At 41.0% G+C, this 19,417-nt stretch overlaps 1 protein-coding gene across 2 annotated transcripts in view; it reads right to left on the bottom strand.

Annotated features, from left to right (window-relative positions):
* VWC2L (von Willebrand factor C domain containing 2 like) overlaps positions 1-18,702 on the bottom strand; it is a 175,621-nt gene extending 156,919 nt beyond the window's left edge. Inside the window, exons 1-2 of one of the 2 annotated variants that reach the window (XM_063429966.1) lie at positions 17,396-18,702; positions 12,004-12,458 (exon numbers count right to left, since the gene is read on the bottom strand). In XM_063429966.1, the coding sequence (XP_063286036.1) occupies positions 12,004-12,393 (390 nt within the window). In that variant the 5' untranslated portion in view covers positions 12,394-12,458; positions 17,396-18,702. The remainder of the gene's footprint in view (positions 1-12,003; positions 12,459-17,395) is intronic. The other variant, XM_063429965.1, reaches the window with a different exon arrangement.
* Positions 18,703-19,417: the final 715 nt, after the last annotated feature.

Genomic DNA, 19,417 nt, shown 5'->3' with positions numbered 1-19,417 from the left:
GCCAGGTCCCATGATGCTTTGCTAAACCACATAATGCATTTATAGTCCTAACACAATATGCAATGTCAATCTGCAGTTGCCAAGGCCAGTAAGGTTTTGTCATGTATACATAGGGGCATAAATTCTCAGGATGAAAATATAATTTTGCCTCTTTATAAAGACCACACCTTGAATATGCTGTGCAATTTTGGGCACCTGTTCTAAAGAAGGATATCATGGCACTAGAAAAAGTGCAGAGACGAGCTACAAAATTGATAAAAGGAATGGAGCATTTTAGTTAATGAAAATCTGTTTAGTTTGGAAAAACGGCGCCTGAGAGGGGATATGATAACATTATACAAATATATTTGGGGCCAGTACAAACCTTAATCTGGAAATCGATTCATAAACAGGGCTATACATAGGACACAAGGTCACACATTTAGGCTGGAAGAAAGGAGATTTCATCTAAGGCAAAGAAAATGTTTTTTTACAGTAAGAGCAATAAGGATATGGAATTCTCTGCCTGAAGAGGTGGTTTTGTCAAAGTCTATACAGATGTTTAAACTGCAATTGGATAAATACTTGCAAAAACATAACATACAGGGATATCATTTCTAATTAGTGGGGTAATAGCTGCTTGATCCAAGTAGACATCTGACTGCTATTTTGGGGTCAAGAAGGATATTTTTCCTAGTTTGTTGCAAAATTGGAAGCGTTCCAGACTAGAATTTTTGCCTTCTTTTGGATCAACAGCAAAAACATATGTGAGGAAGGCTGAACTTGATAGACTCAAGTCTCTTTTCAGCTATGTAACTATGTAACACATGTTTAACCAGATTGGGCAAAATTTAATTACTCCAATCCACAATCCCACTCTGAATTAAACAAACCAAACAAACTGAGGCCATAAGCCCCACTGTAACTAGTTGGTAGTCTTGATGGGTCCTCACATAACAAAATAAACCACAACAATTTAAATGGCACTCCTAAAAAGCATAGCAAAACCTCCATTAATAGCAGGGGTACATCCATCTGGTGTGCAGATAGCTGACGGTTAATAATAACTGTGTGGGTGTCAATGCCTATCGCTACTGATGTCCCTCTCCAAAGCCTATTTTTGGAAGTCCTGGGAATGCCAAGGCCTCTGGCTCCAATACTGCGATCTCTTGATGCACCAATAACCAAGGAAAGTCCAGTGCACCATGTGCCTAGGTGGCCAGGGATTCTCCAGCCTGGGCTACATCATACAATAATAGACAGTGTAGGCTACAAGTGGAACATTTCATTTGGTGCAAAGGGAGCATATATCTGGTTCTTAATTGTGACATCACAGGTCAAGCCTCTGCATAAAGTCAGCAAATCACAAAGATCTCCAGTCCACCCCTACTGAAGGTGTTACTAAGGCAGAGATTAGACGCTTCTAGCCATACCAATTTATACCAGCAATAGGCGTTGTGATAGGATGAATGCAGTCAGCTGACACTCTCAGTCACTCGCAGCCATCCATTGCTGTTCCAGCTAATGCTTCCTCATTATCGCAAGTAGCACAGAAGGGATTCTTATTTAGCATGAAAACATTAAAAACATTTTAATGCTGAATGGAAGGATGGTGCCAGGGAACTCCAGACACTATACCCAATTAACAAGAATGTTTAATATTTATTTATGATCAAAGGGTTAAGATTATACCCATGTGGATTTATTTAATTGTTTGTTCTATATATATTTTTTACAGGACATGATTATGGTTTTATCTTTTTTTTTTTTACAAGCAAACGTATTTGAGCTCTTCAGATACTGAGGCTTCACATAATTGTAAAAATTGTTCTGTTTTGTTGTTTGTTTGTTGTTTATTTTTGGCAAGGCTCTGGGAGATTCCTCCTCCTATAAGGCATTAGTCAGCCATGTTTTTTTTTTTTTTTTGAGGTTTGTTTTTTTGAGGACTCCTAGACTCATGAGTATGTAAAACTTATTTAAGTGGGATTTAACAGAATATATTATTATTATTATTATTATTTTATTCTTTATTTAGCACCATCAGACTTGGTAGCGCTGTACATATGACAGATAGTTTCTTGATCATAGCTATAGATAGATCATCTATTTGTTTTACGTGGGGGAGGGTATTTGTCCTATTGTCTGATTTCAATCTCTTGCTGGTCTATTAGGAATCCCTTACTCACAGCAGACATATATAGCATAGATATGTATATACATACATCCTGAGCTGCTGGTCATGCTGAACTTTGCAAGACTGGCTGTTTCTGCGTTCATCACAAATGGGACATCTCAGCAACGGTCCCTCAGAGGTTGACCAGGTGTCAGCTGAACCATTGAGATCTTGCATTTGACTAAGTACAAGCCAATCCCCTAAGGCAATAACCTACTTTCTACAACCATATGCTTTTATGTGATGTTTTAAGCTTTAGTGACCCCATTAAACTTATAGTCCCGGCATGCCAAACTTTGCAAATGTTTAGCTTTAAAATGGTAATTGCCTCTAAGTAGTGATGTCGCGAACACAAATTTTTCTTGTATTGTATACCGCAGCCTGTTTCACCATATAGTGAGCGCCTATACTTCCTGTTTTCTGCAAATTTTTCGGTTCGCGAACGGCGAACGGGAACTTCCGCAAACGTTCGCGAACCGGTGAACCGGGCGAACCGCCATTGACTTCAATGGGCAGGCGAATTTTAAAACCCACAGGGGCTCTTTCTGGCCACAAAAGTGATGGAAAAGTTGTTTCAAGGGGACTAACACCTGGACTGTGGCATGCCGGAGGGGGATCCATGGCAAAACTCCCATGGAAAATTACACACTTTATGCAGAGTCTGGTTTTAATCCATGAAGGGCAGAAATCACCTAACATTCCTAAATCACAATGGATATGGATTGACACCTGACATATGACATATTGACACTTTGACATATGGATTGACACCTGTCCTCAGAGACCCTGATACACACTGACACAGAGCAGAATAGGGACTGTTCACCCTACATAGGGTCACTTGGCAGATATGGATTGACACCTGTCCTCAGAGACCATGATACACACTAACACAGAGCAGAATAGAGACTGTTCCCCCTACATAGGGTCACTTGGCAGATATTGATTGACACCTGTCCTCAGAGACCATGATACACACTGACACAGAGCAGAATAGAGACTGTTCCCCTTACATAGGTTCACTTGGCAGATATGGCTTGACACCTGTCCTAAGGATCCCTGATACACACTGAAACAGAGCAGAATAGGGACTGTTCCCCCTAAATAGGGTCACTTGGCAGATATGGATTGACACCTGTCCTCAGAGCCCCTGATACACACTGACACAGAGCAGAATAGAGACTGTTCCCCCTACATAGGGTCACTTGGCAGATATGGATTGACACCTGTCCTCAGAGCCCCTGATACACACTGACACAGAGCAGAATAGGGACTGTTCCCCCTACATAGGGTCACTTGGCAGATATGGATTGACACCTGTCCTCAGAGCACCTGATACACACTGACACAGAGCAGAATAGGGACTGTTCCCCCTACATAGGGTCACTTGGCAGATATGGATTGACACCTGTCCTCAGAGACCTAATTGTGTAATAATGGTAATACTATTACCTATTATATAAAATTGGCAGGGTCAAGAAAATCCCCTCTAAATAGATGGGTATAGGCATATAGTATGGAGACCGGAGTTATACAGTGTCAGTAAGGTGATATAAAGTTAAATGTATCACAGACACACAGCCACCCTTTCTCTTAGCTAGTTTCCAGAAATGCTGGATAGTCAGAAGGGCTATAAAGACTCAGAGAGGTCTAAGAAGAATCCTCTAAACTAGCCCTAATATCCTTAAACACCTTCAAGGGTGTTCTAAGCTAAAGCTCAATCTAAATGTTTAGATGACTGCCTGATTTCCCACCACAGATGCTGGCTAGGAATAACAGTGTGCAAGACAAAGAGTGGGTTTAAGTGCCCATAGTGCAGTAAAGTGAAAAAGAGAATAACGAGCTGGCGCCCTATCAGGGGACGTGTATATGGCATCGATTTTAGGAACCGGGAGATGGAAAAAGATGCTTGGTCTGTCCTCCTACTTCAAATTTGGGGCACTGCGCGTGCAATCTAATGTGCCACCAGATAGGAGTGGTGTGTTAAGTAGTACTATTCCTATCAGTTTAATCCTTGTTATGTGCCTTTTTTTTGGTTTGGTTTTTGAAGCAAAATACAGCAGCATGTGGACCATTTTTAGCCCAAGGCAGCTCATCTCATCAGGCCTTTTTTAGTCGAAGGTATCGCCCAGTGTCAGTCCCTTCAGGATCCATCCCTCATTCATCTTAATAAAGGTGAGGTAATCTAGACTTTTTTGACCTAGGCGACTTCTCTTCTCAGTGACAATACCTCCTGCTGCACTGAAGGTCCTTTCTGAAAGGACACTTGAAGCGGGGCAGGCCAGAAGTTCTATCGCAAATTGGGATAGCTCAGGCCACAGGTCAAGCCTGCACACCCAGTAGTCAAGGGGTTCATCGCTCCTCAGAGTGTCGATATCTGCAGTTAAGGCGAGGTAGTTTGCTACCTGTCGGTCGAGTCGTTCTCTGAATGGGGGATCCCGAAGGGCTGTGGCGATGCGTAGGACTTAAAAAGCTCCGCATGTCCTCCATCAACAACACGTCTTTAAAGTGTTCTCCTTCAGCCTTTTTATACGAGGGTCCCTCAACAGGCACTACAGCATGAAAGACCCCATTTGCAAAAGGTTGGATGCAGAGCTACTCATTTCCCGTTCCTCCTCCTCAGTGATCTCAATGAAGGTATGTTCTTCCCCCCAGCCACGTACAACACCACGGGTACCAGATAGGTGACAACGAGCACCCTGGGATGCCTGTTGTGGTTGGTCTTCCTCCTCCTCCTCAAAGCCACATTCCTTCACTGATGCCTCTTCCTCACAATCCTCTTCCAGCGTTACCGCAGGTCCAGCAAGCGATGCTGATAAGGCTGTTTCTGGTGGTGATGGTGACCACAACTCTTCCTCTTCACGCTCATCTACGGCCTGATCCAGCACTCTTCGCAGGGCACGCTCCAGGAAGAAATCACATGGTATGATGTCGCTGATGGTGCCTTCGGTGCGACTGACTAGGTTTGTCACCTCCTCAAAAGAACGCATGAGCCTACAGGCATTGCGCATGAGCGTCCAGTAACGTGGCAAAAAAATTCCCAGCTCCTCAGAGGCTGTCCTAGCACCCCGGTCATACAAATATTCATTAACTGCTTGTTGGAGCAGGCGGTCGAACATTAGCAGTGTTGAATTCCAACGTGTCGGGTTGTCGCAAATCAAGCGCCTCACTGGCATGTTGTTTCGCCGCTGGATATCTGCAAAGTGCGCCATGGCCGTGTAGGAACACCTGAAATGGCCACACACCTCCCTGGCCTGCTTCAGGATGTCCTGTAAGCCTGGGTACTTATGCACAAAGCGTTGTACGATCAGATTACACACATGTGCCATGCACGGCACATGTGTCAAGTTGCCCAACTTCAATGCCGCCAACAAATTTGTTCCGTTGTCACAAACCACTTTGCCGATATCCAGTTGCTGCGGAGACAGCCACTTTTCAACCTGTGCATTCAGGGCGGACAGGAGTGCTTGTCCGGTGTGACTCTCTGCTTTCAAGCAAGTCAAACCCAAGACGGTGTGACACTGCCATATCAGGGATGTGGAATAGTACCTGGGGAGCTGGGGGGGGGGGGGGGGGGGGTGCCACTGATGTGGAGCAAGATGCAGCAGCAGAAGAGGACTCAGCCCAGGAGGTTATGGGAGAAGATGGAGTAGGAGGAGTAGAGGAGGTGGCAGCAGGCCTGCCTGCAAGTCGTGGCGGTGTCACCAACTCCTCTGTGCAGAGCCATGCATTCCATGCTTGGCAGCCGTCAGCAGGTTTACCCAATGCGCAGTGTAGGTGATATACCTGCCCTGACCATGCTTTGCAGACCAGGTATCAGTGGTCAGATGGACCCTTGCCCCAACATTGTGCCAGACATGCCATTACTTCCTTTTGCACAATCAAGTACAGGTTGGGGATTGCCTTTTGTGCAAAGAAATTTTGTCCGGGTACCTTCCACTGCGGTATCCCAATAGCCACACATTTTTTGAATGCCTCAGATGCCACCAGCTTGTATGGTAAAAGCTGGCAGGCTAATAGTTCAGACAAGCCAGCTGTCAGACGCTGGGCAAGGGGGTGACTTGCTGACATTGGCTTCTTACGCTCAAACATGTCCTTGACAGACACCTGACTGTGGGCAGATGAGCGGGAACTGCTCAAGGCGAGAGACGGAGTGGCGGATGGTTGAGAGGGGGCAAGGAGGACAGCAGTGGTTGACGTGGCTGAAGATGCTGGACCAGAAGGAGGATGGCGGCTTTGAGTTTAGGTGCTGCTTGTACTCATGTGTTGATCCCATAGGCGTTTGTGATGTGCGATCATGTGCCTACGCAAAGCAGTTGTACCTAGGTGGGTGTTGGACTTCCCACGACTCAGTTTCTTTTGGCACAGGTTGCAAATGGCATCTATGTTGTCAGAGGCAGACACACAAAAAAAAATGGCACGCTGCTGAGCTCTGCAATGACGGTATTCTGGCGGTGGACACAGCATGCGTTGATTGGCGTGCTGTCGGGCTGACCCCAGGTGCCGATACATGCTGTCTGACTGTGCCACTAGCTCCTTGTGACGACCTTCCCCTCCTTCCAACTTGTTTCCTCCTCCTCCTCTCTGTTTCCCCATCTGAACTTTCGCCCTGTTCTTCTTCTTGCCGAGTGGGCACCCACGTGACATCCATGGACGCATCGTCATCATCAACCGCTTCACTTGTATCTGACAACTCAGCAAAGGAAGCAGCCGCGGGTACAACATCATCATCATCACACCGTACGTCCATGTGTGTAATGCTGCCTGACTGAGACATATCCCTGTTATCTACATCCTCTGGCAATAATGGTTGCGCATCACTCATTTCTTCAAACGGATGTGTAAACAACTCCTCTGACATACCAAGTGAAGCGGCTGTGGTGCTAGTGTTGGTGGTGGCGGCAGGCGGGTGAGTGGTATCTTGAGAGGTGCCCGAAGCTAAGCTGGAGGAGGATGGTGCGTCAAGGTTCCGAGCGGAAGCTGTAGAAGATTGGGTGTCCTGTGTTAGCCAGTCAACTATGTCCTCAGAACTTTTCAAGGTCAGGGTATGTGGCCTCTGAAAACTGGGCATTATTCTTGGACCAAAGGGAATGACAGCACCACGACCACTATGGCCCCTGCGGGGTGGCCTGCCTCTGCCTGTCATTTTTTTTTTTGATTAGTGGTACTATGCGTGCAAGCTACTGTGAGACCAGATATGAGTGACAATGTGCACTGGCAGAGGTTGGCAGAGTACACGCTGTAGGCCTGACACCCGCTTGAAGGACACTGACTGCTATTAGCTTACAGTGAAAAACGTTTTTGCTCTTTAAAGGCAGGCTATAGTGACACCAGATATGAGTGGCAAAGTGCACTTGCAGAGTTTGGGAGAGTACACGCTGAAAGCCTGACACCCACTTGAAGTACACTGACTGCTATTAGCTTACAGTGAAAAACTGTTTTGCTTTTTAAAGGCACGCTATTGTGACACCAGATATGAGTGGCAAAGTGCACTTGCAGAGGTTGGCACAGTACACGCTAAAGGCCTGACACCCACTTGAAGGACACTGACTGCTATTAGCTTACAGTGAAAAACTTTTTTTGCTTTTTAAAGGCACGCTATTTTGACACCAGATATGAGTGGCAAAGTGCACTTGCAGAGGTTGGCAGAGTACATGCTGAAGGCCTGACACCCAGACGCTTGCAGACAACTAACTGCTATTCAATCTATTACAGTGAAAAACATTTTTTTTGTTTTTAAATGCAAGCTTAAGCTATTGTGACACCAGATATGAGTGGTGGCACTGGGCAAGTGGGCACAGTATCCACTGTGAGCCTGACACAGAAGCTGGCAGACAACAAAATGCTATTCAATCTATTACATGGAAAACAATGTTTTTGTTTTTAAATGCAAGCTTAAGCTATTGTGACACCAGATATGAGTGGTGGCACTGGGCAAGTGGGCACAGTATCCAATGTGAGCCTGACACAGAAGCTAGCAGACAACTAACTGCTATTCAATCTATTACAGTGATTTTTTTTTGTTTTTAAATGCAAGCTTAAGCTATTGTGACACCAGATATGAGTGGTGGCACTGGGCAAGTGGGCACAGTATTCACTGTGAGCCTGACACAGAAGCTGGCAGACAACAAAATGATATTCAATCTATTACATGGAAAACAATGTTTTTGTTTTTAAATGCAAGCTTAAGCTATTGTGACACCAGATATGAGTGGTGGCACAGGGCAAGTGGGCACAGTATCCACTGTGAGCCTGACACAGAAGCTGGCAGACAACTAACTGCTATTCAATCTATTACAGTGAAAACAAACATTTTGTTTTTAAATGCAAGCTTAAGCTATTGTAACACCAGATATGAGTGGTGGCACAGGGCAAGTGGGCACAGTATCCACTGTGAGCCTGCCACAGAAGCTGGCAGACAACTAACTGCTATTCAATCTATTACAGTGATATCAAAAATGTTGTTTTTAAATGCAAGCTTAAGCTATTGTGACACCAGACATGAGTGGTGGCACTGGGCAAGTGGGCACAGTATCCACTGTGAGCCTGACACAGAAGCTGGCAGACAACTAACTGCTATTCAGTCTATTACAGTGAAAACATTTTTTGTTTTTAAAAGCAAGCTTAAGCTATTGTGACACCAGATATGAGTGGTGGCACTGGGCAAGTGGGCACAGTATCCACTGTGAGCCTGACACCCAGACGCTTGCAGACAACTAACTGCTATTCAATCGATTACAGTGAAAAACAATGTTTTGTTTTTAAATGCAAGCTTGAGCTATTGTGACACCAGATATTAGTGGTGGCACTGGGCAAGTGGGCACAGTTTCCACTGTGAGCCTGACACAGAAGCTGGCAGACAACTAACTGCTATTCAATCTATTACAGCGAAAAAAAATGTTTTGTTTTTAAATGCAAGCTTAAGCTATTGTGACACCAGATATGAGTGGTGGCACTGGGCAAGTGGGCACAGTATCCACTGTGAGCCTGACACAGAAGCTGGCAGACAATTAACTGCTATTCAATCTATTACAGTGAAAACAAAAATGTAGTTTTTAAATGCAAGCTTAAGCTATTGTGACACCAGACATGAGTGGTGGCACTGGGCAAGTGGGCACAGTATCCACTGTGAGCCTGACACCCAGACGCTTGCAGACAACTAACTGCTATTCAATCTATTACAGTGAAAACATTTTTTTTTGTTTTTAAATGCAAGCTTAAGCTATTGTGACACCAGATATGAGTGGTGGCACTGGGCAAGTGGGCAAAGTATTCACTGTGAGCCTGACACAGAAGCTGGCAGACAACTAACTACTATTCAATCTATAACAGTGAAAAAAAAAATTGTTTCGAAATGCAAGCTTAAGCTATTGTGACACCAGATATGAGTGGTGGCACTGGGCAAGTGGGCACAGTATCCACTGTGAGCCTGACACAGAAGCTGGCAGGCAGGCAACTGCAATTACATTACACAGAAAAAAAAAAGAAAAAGAAAAAAGCAGACTGATGTTCTAGCCCTAAAAAGGGCGTTTTGGGGTGCTGTCATTACAGCAGAGATCAGATGAGTCCTTCAGGACTGTAGTGGACACTGAATACCCTAGCCTATCTATCAATTTCCCTATCAAATGAGCAGCAGCTACACTTTCCCTCCTCTATCTAAGAATGCAGCTTCAGAATGAATCTAAAATGGATGCTGTACAGGAGGTGGGAGGGTCTGGAAGGGAGGGTCTGCTGCTAATTTGCTGGAATGTGTCTGCTGACCGTGAGGCCCAGGGTCAAAGTTTACTCAATGATGACGAATAGGGGGCGGATTGAACCACGCATGTGTTCGCCCGCCGTGGCGAACGCGAACACGCTATGTTCGCCGGGAACTATTCGCCAGCGAACAGTTCGGTACATCACTACCTCTGAGCAATGTTTGCCCTATGATGTCCCAAAATAATTTTTTTGCTGAACACACTCACATTTTTTTTTTAAAAGAGATCTCACTGCGCACCATATTTGTATAAATGTGCACCAAAAATTAGCTTTTTATAAAAAAACAAACAAAAAAAACAGAAAAATAAAACTACTGAACGATCTTTCATAATGTATTTTTTTTTTTTTTAATTACTTTCTAGTCATGTTTCAACTCATTTCCCACATTACGGATAAATAAAGCGCCCATCAATATTTAATTAACATTGAACATTTATAAAGGTCTCACAATGATATGATCAAGATGAACAATTATAGGCAGAGGAAGACTGTGCAATACTTATTTTATGGACTTTACTTGACATTGTAAATGAACCCATAATATTCTAATTCCCAGTATCAAAGTAACTGGGGACGTCCAATTTAGATGGTGTATTCATAATGCTTTGTTTAAAAGGAACACATAAAGTGAAAATGCATACTATGAACAGCTGTTCTTGAACAATTCCCATGAGCCTCTGCCAGTCGAATGTTTATGACTGGCAGGATATTATGTAATTGTAGCTCACTAGAGAGCTTTTGGTTGCTTGCTCTTGTGTTAATTGTTATAGTCTCCTTTTTAACAGTGGTAAGTAACCTGTGGGTCTATTTAAATTAACTATCAATGATTTTCCACCAGCTTAAAGGAACACTCTAATAAAAAAATTTGAAAAAATAATAATATATATATTTTTTTATTTTAATTAGACTTTCTACTTATATTTAGAATATTGTGTACCCCCTTTAAATAAATGAATACAAATCTCTAAAACACAGTTAAACTTACCTTTATTCCAGCTCCTGGACAGACTCCTCAAAGCAGTCCAATCCTCCTCCTGAAAAGTCATCAAGGCTGATGATTTTTGTCCAATCAGATGCTTCTCAGTTAAGCAGTGAGGACACATGGCATATGCATGCCAATTGCTGTAATCAACCAGTTCAGTGTTTCGAAATATGCTTTGAATTAACACAGCATCCAGTGTCAGCATAGATTGCATGTTGACATAGGAAGCCAAATAGATTCAGTAACTGAATAAATCTATGTTAGTCTGAAGCCACTAGTAGGAATCGGGACTGCAATACCATTTTTCAAGAAATTAAACTGTTTTCATTTACAAAGCTGCAGGAACAACAAATCACACCATGAAGATGTACCTATACTAATACTTTAATATGTGATTGTGTGATAAGTGATTGTCATCGAATCACAGTTTACCAATATTTGGAAATTTATTATTTCATATTAACGTTACAAATACATTTTACCATTAGTTGGCCAGTTGGTTAAGTTTTATTAGTGCAAACATTTGTAACAGTTTGAAACTCAGGGGTGATGGTTTAGTCCTCAGCAGGGTCAGCTCAACGTTTTATTCCTACAAAATTAACACAACTATAATAAATTTTGTACAACTAAGCACACCAGCACATTTTCCGAAAACTGAAGAAATCAAAACACATCCTTTAACTATAAAATGGAATTCTCAAGCGTACATAACTCATATTCAGCCCTGAATGTTTGATTTACACAACTGGTCTACATATTTCTAATATGATGATTGACAGGGTGATTTCAATTTCTTTAGCACATGGTCCATGGCAGAATTCTCAAACTTCATTCCATAATGGTCACACTACTACTGGTTTTTAGATTGTTCCTACTTTTGCAAAGGTGAAGCAGTGAGAAGTAGTTCTATATTTTTGTCTGAGCTACCTAGGGAAAAAAATCCCACAAACAAACCACCTAACCAGCCTAATTAAACAAATTTGATTAAAGAGACCCAACATTTGACAGTTCAAGTACCAGTGTGGTTATCAAATCTGCTGCAAGTTTCTTTCTTCCACTTCTTGATATAAAATATTTGATATAGATGTTTAGGATGATAGTGAGTACCTACCTTAAATTCTTCCAGAATTTTGTAATTTTTCCCATGATATTCACAAAAATGTTTCACTTCCTTACATTCCGGACAGCATCCATTGTTTTCCACTTTAGTACATTTTGGATGAATTTTGGGGCATTCTGGCTGATCACAAACAGGCCCATCTACAGTGCAAATACAAGGACAGTTAGAATGGCCCGGGAAAAATCTCTCCCCTAGTTTGTACACAAAGCCACTGTCATCCACACAGCCTTTGCCCCTGTAGTCATCAAATATCAAGTTGTCATTGCTGGAGGCTTGTTCTCCTTCATCTGCAGGGTAGTCTTCCTGATTGATGGAAGCGGAGGATGCTGAAGCCGTGATCGCCAAGAGAATCATGGAGGCTGCCGATATATGAAGAGCCATCCCCTACAGTCACGCTCACTGTGCGCCACTCCTCTAGGAACTGTAGCCAACTGCAGCCATGTGGGCTGCAAACAAAGAAGGAGATGAGTCAATGGCCAAATGTTAAACTTAAAACATTAATTTAGGACACTGCAAAACTGAAATGGTCTTTGTCTTTGTAGATGAAAATGGAAGGTATATGTGGCTCTGTCTCATGTCTTATAATGATAATTTTTAATTATCTGCTTTAATTCTGTTTGTTTGTTTTTTATAGAGTTACCTGAACTCCCTTATAGAACAGATGACAGTCGGTATTGTCTGGTGTGCAATCTACTACCATTTTACTATTACCCCTTACAAAGGAATGCTGGGAGATAAAAAGTTTGAATGTTGGAACCATGGGTTCTTATTGGGTGCTTAGATGACATTCTTCACAAAAAAAATTATTTTAAACAATACTTGTCAATGATTGTTTGAAAAACTGTGATGTAACTTCCACATTGAAAAACGACGAGATCATCAAGTAGCAATTGTTGTTAAATGTACTTTAGTTTATATCAGTACAATTAATATTAAATGGCAGGTAGCAAGGATTTACATGGCAGATCAACATTAAACCACAAATCAGATTTCTACTTCTAAAGCACCTTTAAGGAGAAAAAGAAAAAAATCTGGTGAGCCTATTTAGGAAGAAATTCTATGAAAATGTCTTGTTTTGAAGTTGCCTTATACAGAAATCTGTATTCTGAAAATGTGAAAAAAAAAATCCTAACCCCCTGTGTGTGATTTACATTAAGGGGTTTATTAACTGAACTTTAAATTGTGGCGATTTGACATTTGAAAATCTATTACCATTGCTGTGTTTTGCTGATAATTCTACAAACCAGCTATTGTTGCCAACATTTTGCAGTTTTTTTTTTTTTTAAATTCACTGTCTGCTAAATAACCCCCTGTATAGTGAAATACCCTGCATGGAGAGAAAGTCCATATTTGAAATTTATGGCGAAATAAAAAACTGAAAAATAAAATTCTCAAAATCTGGTATATTTATTTAAGTCTGTATTTTGCAGTGCGGGTTTCAGCTAGTTACCATTAACTGTTTAGTGAATAAATCTCTGTGTAATAGCCTACTTCCATGAAAATTGCATTATTAAACATGTCTAGGTTAATCATAATTCCATTGGACTGCTATGATTTACTTTGGCTAGATTACCATTCTCTAGGATAATTAAGATCCTGTTTGTCTCTGTGCAAATCAAGATTCTGTACAGCTGACTAAGGCCTTATGTATAATACATCAAAATATAAGATTTTACTAATGTTAATGAGAATATTAATATTCACCTATAAACCTTATTCAAAATATGTAAACTATCTCTGGTTTTAGTGCAATTCTATAACTCTGTACATTTCTTCCTTAATCATACTTTCCTTGGTGTCCTTTCCCAATGTATCTAAATCTATTCTTTAGTTAATTTTAACCTCTTATCTATTTCCAAACATTGTCATTTTAACACATTATTCTTATTAATTCGTTCTGATTGCTGTTCTAAATCTGTACCTGCTTCTACACAGGATCATACAGGAGAAACTCATTTAATCATTGCCTATTAATTATTAACATGATTAATTATTGAATGTGTTACAAGTTTTATCCAACAACTACAGAGAATTGAAAACTCAGCCTTGGAGCCTCTTCCTGCTCTTAAATACCAGTAGATGATTTGACAGTGATAAATTTGAGACACTTACAGTGCTTCCAGTCATGGTAAGGTCTGCATTGTTCAATTCACCCCAAGCCCCTCTTTTAGAATGCTTTAGTTCGAGCACAGATAGGTTAATTGTTGGCCCAGTCATTGATAATGACTGAGACATCTTTAGTCCATAGAATTGGGCAAGCATGCTCTGCATTACAATTCTCAAAGTGCATGACCCTCTGCTAGTGTCTATATATTGTTCTTCCAGACACGTTTGATGGTTTTGTTTATAAGAACTAGGAAGAACATCAATCTTTTATTGATCCGGGAAAATATAAACAATTATGGGAGGAGGTTTTTGTTTTTTTTAATATTAAAATATATATTTTTCTACATTTGTTGCCTGATTATCCCACAGCTGTAAAACTGTTTTATTGATTGTAATTTTTATTTACCAGTGTTTATCCTACCCTATCTTTTGTTGTGTGTTAATTACCCTGTTTATTATTGTTTTGCAATCCAGTATTTTCTTTTCTGTTTTGTTTTTGTAAAACCAACTGCAATGAATTAGATAATAACTGAATATACTAATCTCTTTGGATGGTAGCTAACGTATAAAAATATGACACACAAAATGGGAAACGGTGTGTTATGTCTGTTGCGAAGGGAGATTGTGACTACTGAATGGCATTTATTACATGCCCAAGCTGTATTACAGTTTCACATAGACAAGTTCATGCAATAATGCTGCATGCATCAGACAAATCACAAGGAACGGTTTTGTGCTGATTAAGTTGTCCCACTGAGCAGTCACACTTTGAACTTGGCCTTTTGCTTTGTTTCATCTTGAGCTTTAAATCTGGGTTTCTACACTACAGGGAATACGATACTAGAACAACACAGAGTGCCCCAGGCTGCCTGGGCCCTCAGCTCCCTCTCCATACATTGCCCCATAATTCCCTGTGCTCACACTTGCTGCTTGTAGACACCTAAGGCTAAAATCTCTGGGAGAGCATACCATACCACTGGACCTTTGTGCTTTACATTGGCAAAGAAGTCAAAGCAGCATTGTTCTGGCATGAATTGCACACTGTAGTGTCTATAAGATGCCTTTATTGCAAGGGACCATGTACTGTATCTCTTTCTTAGGATTAAAATATAAAATACATGGAGAATCAGTACATTGTTCTCTTTTTCTACAATTATTTTCTATAATTCATTCACCAATGGTCTTCGAGTAATGGTGACTATTAAACAATTTCCATCAGCATAATAACATGTAATTGTTGGGTTTTGGAACAGATATGTATTGTTTGACGTCTTAAACAGTGTGGCAGCTAGAAACCCGACTGTTACATTCATAAGTAAATGTAAATGTTATTCCAGTTCATGGATGCATCCTTTCAATGCTGGGTATCAGAGGACTTGAAATGTCTGATGCTTTGATGATAAATACCAAGTTTTAAGGGAATCCAGGGCACTGAAAAAAGAATTGTCCTGCTGTGTGATGGTTGAAGTTCTTTAATATACAATATTAAAAATGAATGATTAGTTGCAGATATTAAAAGAGTCAGTGAGTGAGCTGAAGAGAGAGCGAGAGAAAAACAGAAAGGGGAAAAGAGAGAGAAGAGGGTTAGAAGATCGAGAAAGATGAGGAAGAAGGGGGCTTGAGTGGGAGTGTGCTTCTAAGGGAGAGGCATTCAATGAGTGAGGAGAGGGGGAAAGAATAACAGTTTAGATTGGAAAACAAAATTTAATTTTATCACACAAGGCTAAAATATAACCTATAGTTTATTTTATTCTATTTTACTTGAGATAAAACAAAACTGCAAAAAATTGTGTGTGTGATAAAGTAAAAGCCTTTACAATATAAAAAAATTCAAAGACATACTGTGCTCCTACAATATTTTAGACCAAAGGTGGTCAAAAGGCCGATGACCAACAGTTTAGAACTACAATTCCCATGCTGCTTTGCCAGCCTGAAGGAAGGTAGAACAACATGGGGGTTGTAGTTGTACAACAGATGGAAGTCTGCTTTTTGGCCATCTCTGATTTGGACAGTAATGCCTTCAACATTTTATAAAGACAACTTAAAATTCATAACCAAGTGTGTACACAATTACACTAATTACCTGTTTTGCATTTTGATTGAAGACAAGCTATTTTTAACAACACTAGAAATCGTCTTGCTCTTCAAAATAATAATAATAGTAACCCTTTGTGACATGTGATTGTCTGACGAATTAAAAATAATATATATATCTCAAGCTCCAAACATCATGCGTTAACATTCGCACAATGCAGCTGGTATTTACAAAGCTTCCTCTGTTTAACATCTGATGAATGTTAATGGTTCTGCTTTGCATGTATCTCACCCTAAGCCATTAATACTAAGCATTAACATATTCATACGGTGACTACAACTTGTGGATATATATGGCTCCATGTGTTTCACAAATGTCATATTGGCAATGTTGAAAAATACTACAAGCAGCATGGGGGGTTAACATTTCAAGTGTCAAAAGGTGCAAAAAAATATATATTTTCTTGTGCCCAAAGGATTAAGGTTATTAACTCTTTCAGTGGCGGTAGGGCTAGCGATACTGTTTGTTGCTGTCCCTGGCTACAAAGAACTACAGATTAACCACTTCAGGGTCTGCATGCTGCATCAAACTGCAAGCTCTGTTTTCAACGAAAAAATCTCTCGTGATAAAACACTGAAATCTGCAGCATGTCATTATTGCTTTAAACAAATGTAAAAATTCAAAAAATGTGTAAAATCTAATGTAAACTGAATGGCATGCTTAGGATTTTGCTGAAATGATTACAGCATACTCCAGCTAAAAAAAAAACATCTTCCCTCAGTAGTATGAGCACAACACTGACACTGCAGATTTGTCTGAGCCTTCAAAGGGGAGACTGTGCCTATTACAGCTCTATGTTTGACATTACAGATATTTTGTTAAACAATTTGCAATGTGTTCTTGCAGGAACATGACAGATAGACAGTGGAGATTTGAAATTCAGTCTCCTGCAGCTGTATTTGTAAGAAGAGTACCAATTGCCTCCTTAAATGCTACAGGTTATTTCATTTGATTATTTATGAAGCCTAGTGTCCTCTATAGGAAATGCAGAATAGTAATTCTGCATAAAGTTACATTGTAATAACCAACAGAAAACATACATTATTGTAAAACAATGAGACACAGATCTATCTATCTATCTATCTATCTGTTGATAGGTTGAAATAACAAGACATGTATGAGGTTTACACCAAGTACCACCATGCATGCTAGAAGGTAAGTCAGTACAGAATATGTGCTTACCTATTGGGGTTTCATCTTTTGAGGTTAAACAGATCAACTTTACACCAGAGGTTAAGTCTGTAGTTTAGCCCATCCTAAGTGCCAGAAGGACCCATTTTTAGGTAGAAAAAGTAGATTTTCCTTCCAGCTTCCCTGCCATAGTACACAGCAAAATTCTATGTAGTCACCAAACCATTTACCAGGATTTCCAACCAAACCTCATCAGGCTTAACTGGAGCCCAAAAACCACGAACACACCAAAATGAATCCACACTTGAGCAGTAGGTTCATGGTGAAGTCAGACTTGCACTTGCAGTATATCCCAGAATATTTGGCAGATGGTGCTTGTTGCGAAGGTATGTGTATAGAGGTGTACGTGTGTATGCTCGCGTGTTAAGATTTCAAGAGCAAAAGCAGTAATAGCAAAGAAGTACACACATAGCTTGGTACACTTTTCACAAAAAGATGTTGCTTTAGCAGCTTCTTACATGCAGAAAGGTGGCTCAGGAGGAGACATGAAGAAAAAGGCATAACTTTTTGGATAAATCCTCTCAAAAGAGGTGGTTTGAAGAGTCTTCTGCTCAGCCAGCAGCATGAAAATACAATGGGCAGTGTTAGAAACTGTTTTCACTGTCATATCAGCGCAGAGGAGGGAGGAATCATTGCCATAGACAAACAGGAGCTTGGGAAGATCTGTAGTGTGCAGCCTTCAGCATCCTTGACCATGCCAGCTCCATAAGCACTTCAACACAGCAGACAAGGCAGCACCTGCCCTTCATTCAGCACCAGGGACAGAGTGCCAGTGTTCTCTGATCAGGAAGATGTGCAGCAAGGAGTTCAGCCTGCAGTATGAGATCCAGCGCTGAGTGCTGTTAAGCACCATGGAGAGGGGGGAATGGGAATACAGGGTAAGCAGCAGCAGCACTGCTTACTACCCTGCAATGACTGTGACACACAGCAGCATAGCAACGATCAGCAGCAGCACAATCTCATACAGTGACACACACAGCAATGCTCAGCACCTTTCAGAGACACAGACAGACCAGCAGCACATCACCCTCTCCATCCAGAGCATTGGGCAGGAGGACTGACACTGAAATGCTTATTAGGAAGGACTGGAAAGTACAATACAACCCCCAGGAGGTAGCTGGGGGCACGCTTTCATTTCCATTCCCCTGCCTCTTTAACCCCTCAAATGCTGCTTCAGGTAATTATATTAGTGAAAAGAGGGACAATATTATTTTTTTCTATACGATCCCTTCCACCCCCTAATTTCTGCTACTATCAATATTATATGAGGAGAGAGATTTCTTTCTGCATACCTCTTTAAACCCCTGGCTGATGTCTCAAACAGAAATATTTTAAGTTTAAATATAAATATAACAAAGCAGTGGAGGTAAATGATGTTTTCCAAAAGCGCCCCCCTTTTTATTATGTTATCATTATTTTTGTATGTGTTGTCCTCTTTTATTCTGTATCTCAATCTGTGTTGAGAACAGAGGAATGATGCTCAGGCAAAGGTTGATTGCTTACACAGATGTCCGGTCTTAATATCTAAAATATATTCAATTATGGGTGTTTCTACTAGATTTACTGCTGATTAGATTATCACTGCATTATCCTATTTTATCTTGACATGTCTGCAAAACTCATGAAGCATAGCTGTAGTTTACTCTTTCAGACTGCATAGCTGCCAATTATGGCAGAGAGCTTCAACCAGAATCATCTTTATTCCCAAACGGTATCAAGGTATATGAGGGGATGCTGATCCTTCTTCATTTACAAAATTGGTTTTAAAATATAAATACAAACTGACAATTATTTATGGACAACATTTGCTTTTATTCTTGTGGCCACTAAAGAGGAGCCCCTGTTACAGCTGTGAAGACTACCTCTGGCGTCTCGGCTTTTTGTGAACTACATTACCCATAATACCAAGGTTTTCCATCACTTAAGCCATCAAAGGAAATGCATTTCCTTCTGGCTGGCTGAGCATTCTGGGAACTGTCATTCATGATCATCTGGAATGCCAGAGGTTATCAT

The sequence above is a fragment of the Pelobates fuscus genome, chromosome 8, assembly GCF_036172605.1.
Source record: "Pelobates fuscus isolate aPelFus1 chromosome 8, aPelFus1.pri, whole genome shotgun sequence".
NCBI lineage: Eukaryota > Metazoa > Chordata > Amphibia > Anura > Pelobatidae > Pelobates > Pelobates fuscus.
Note: the sequence above shows the minus strand (reverse complement) of the source record. Positions and strands in the feature narration are given on the sequence as shown.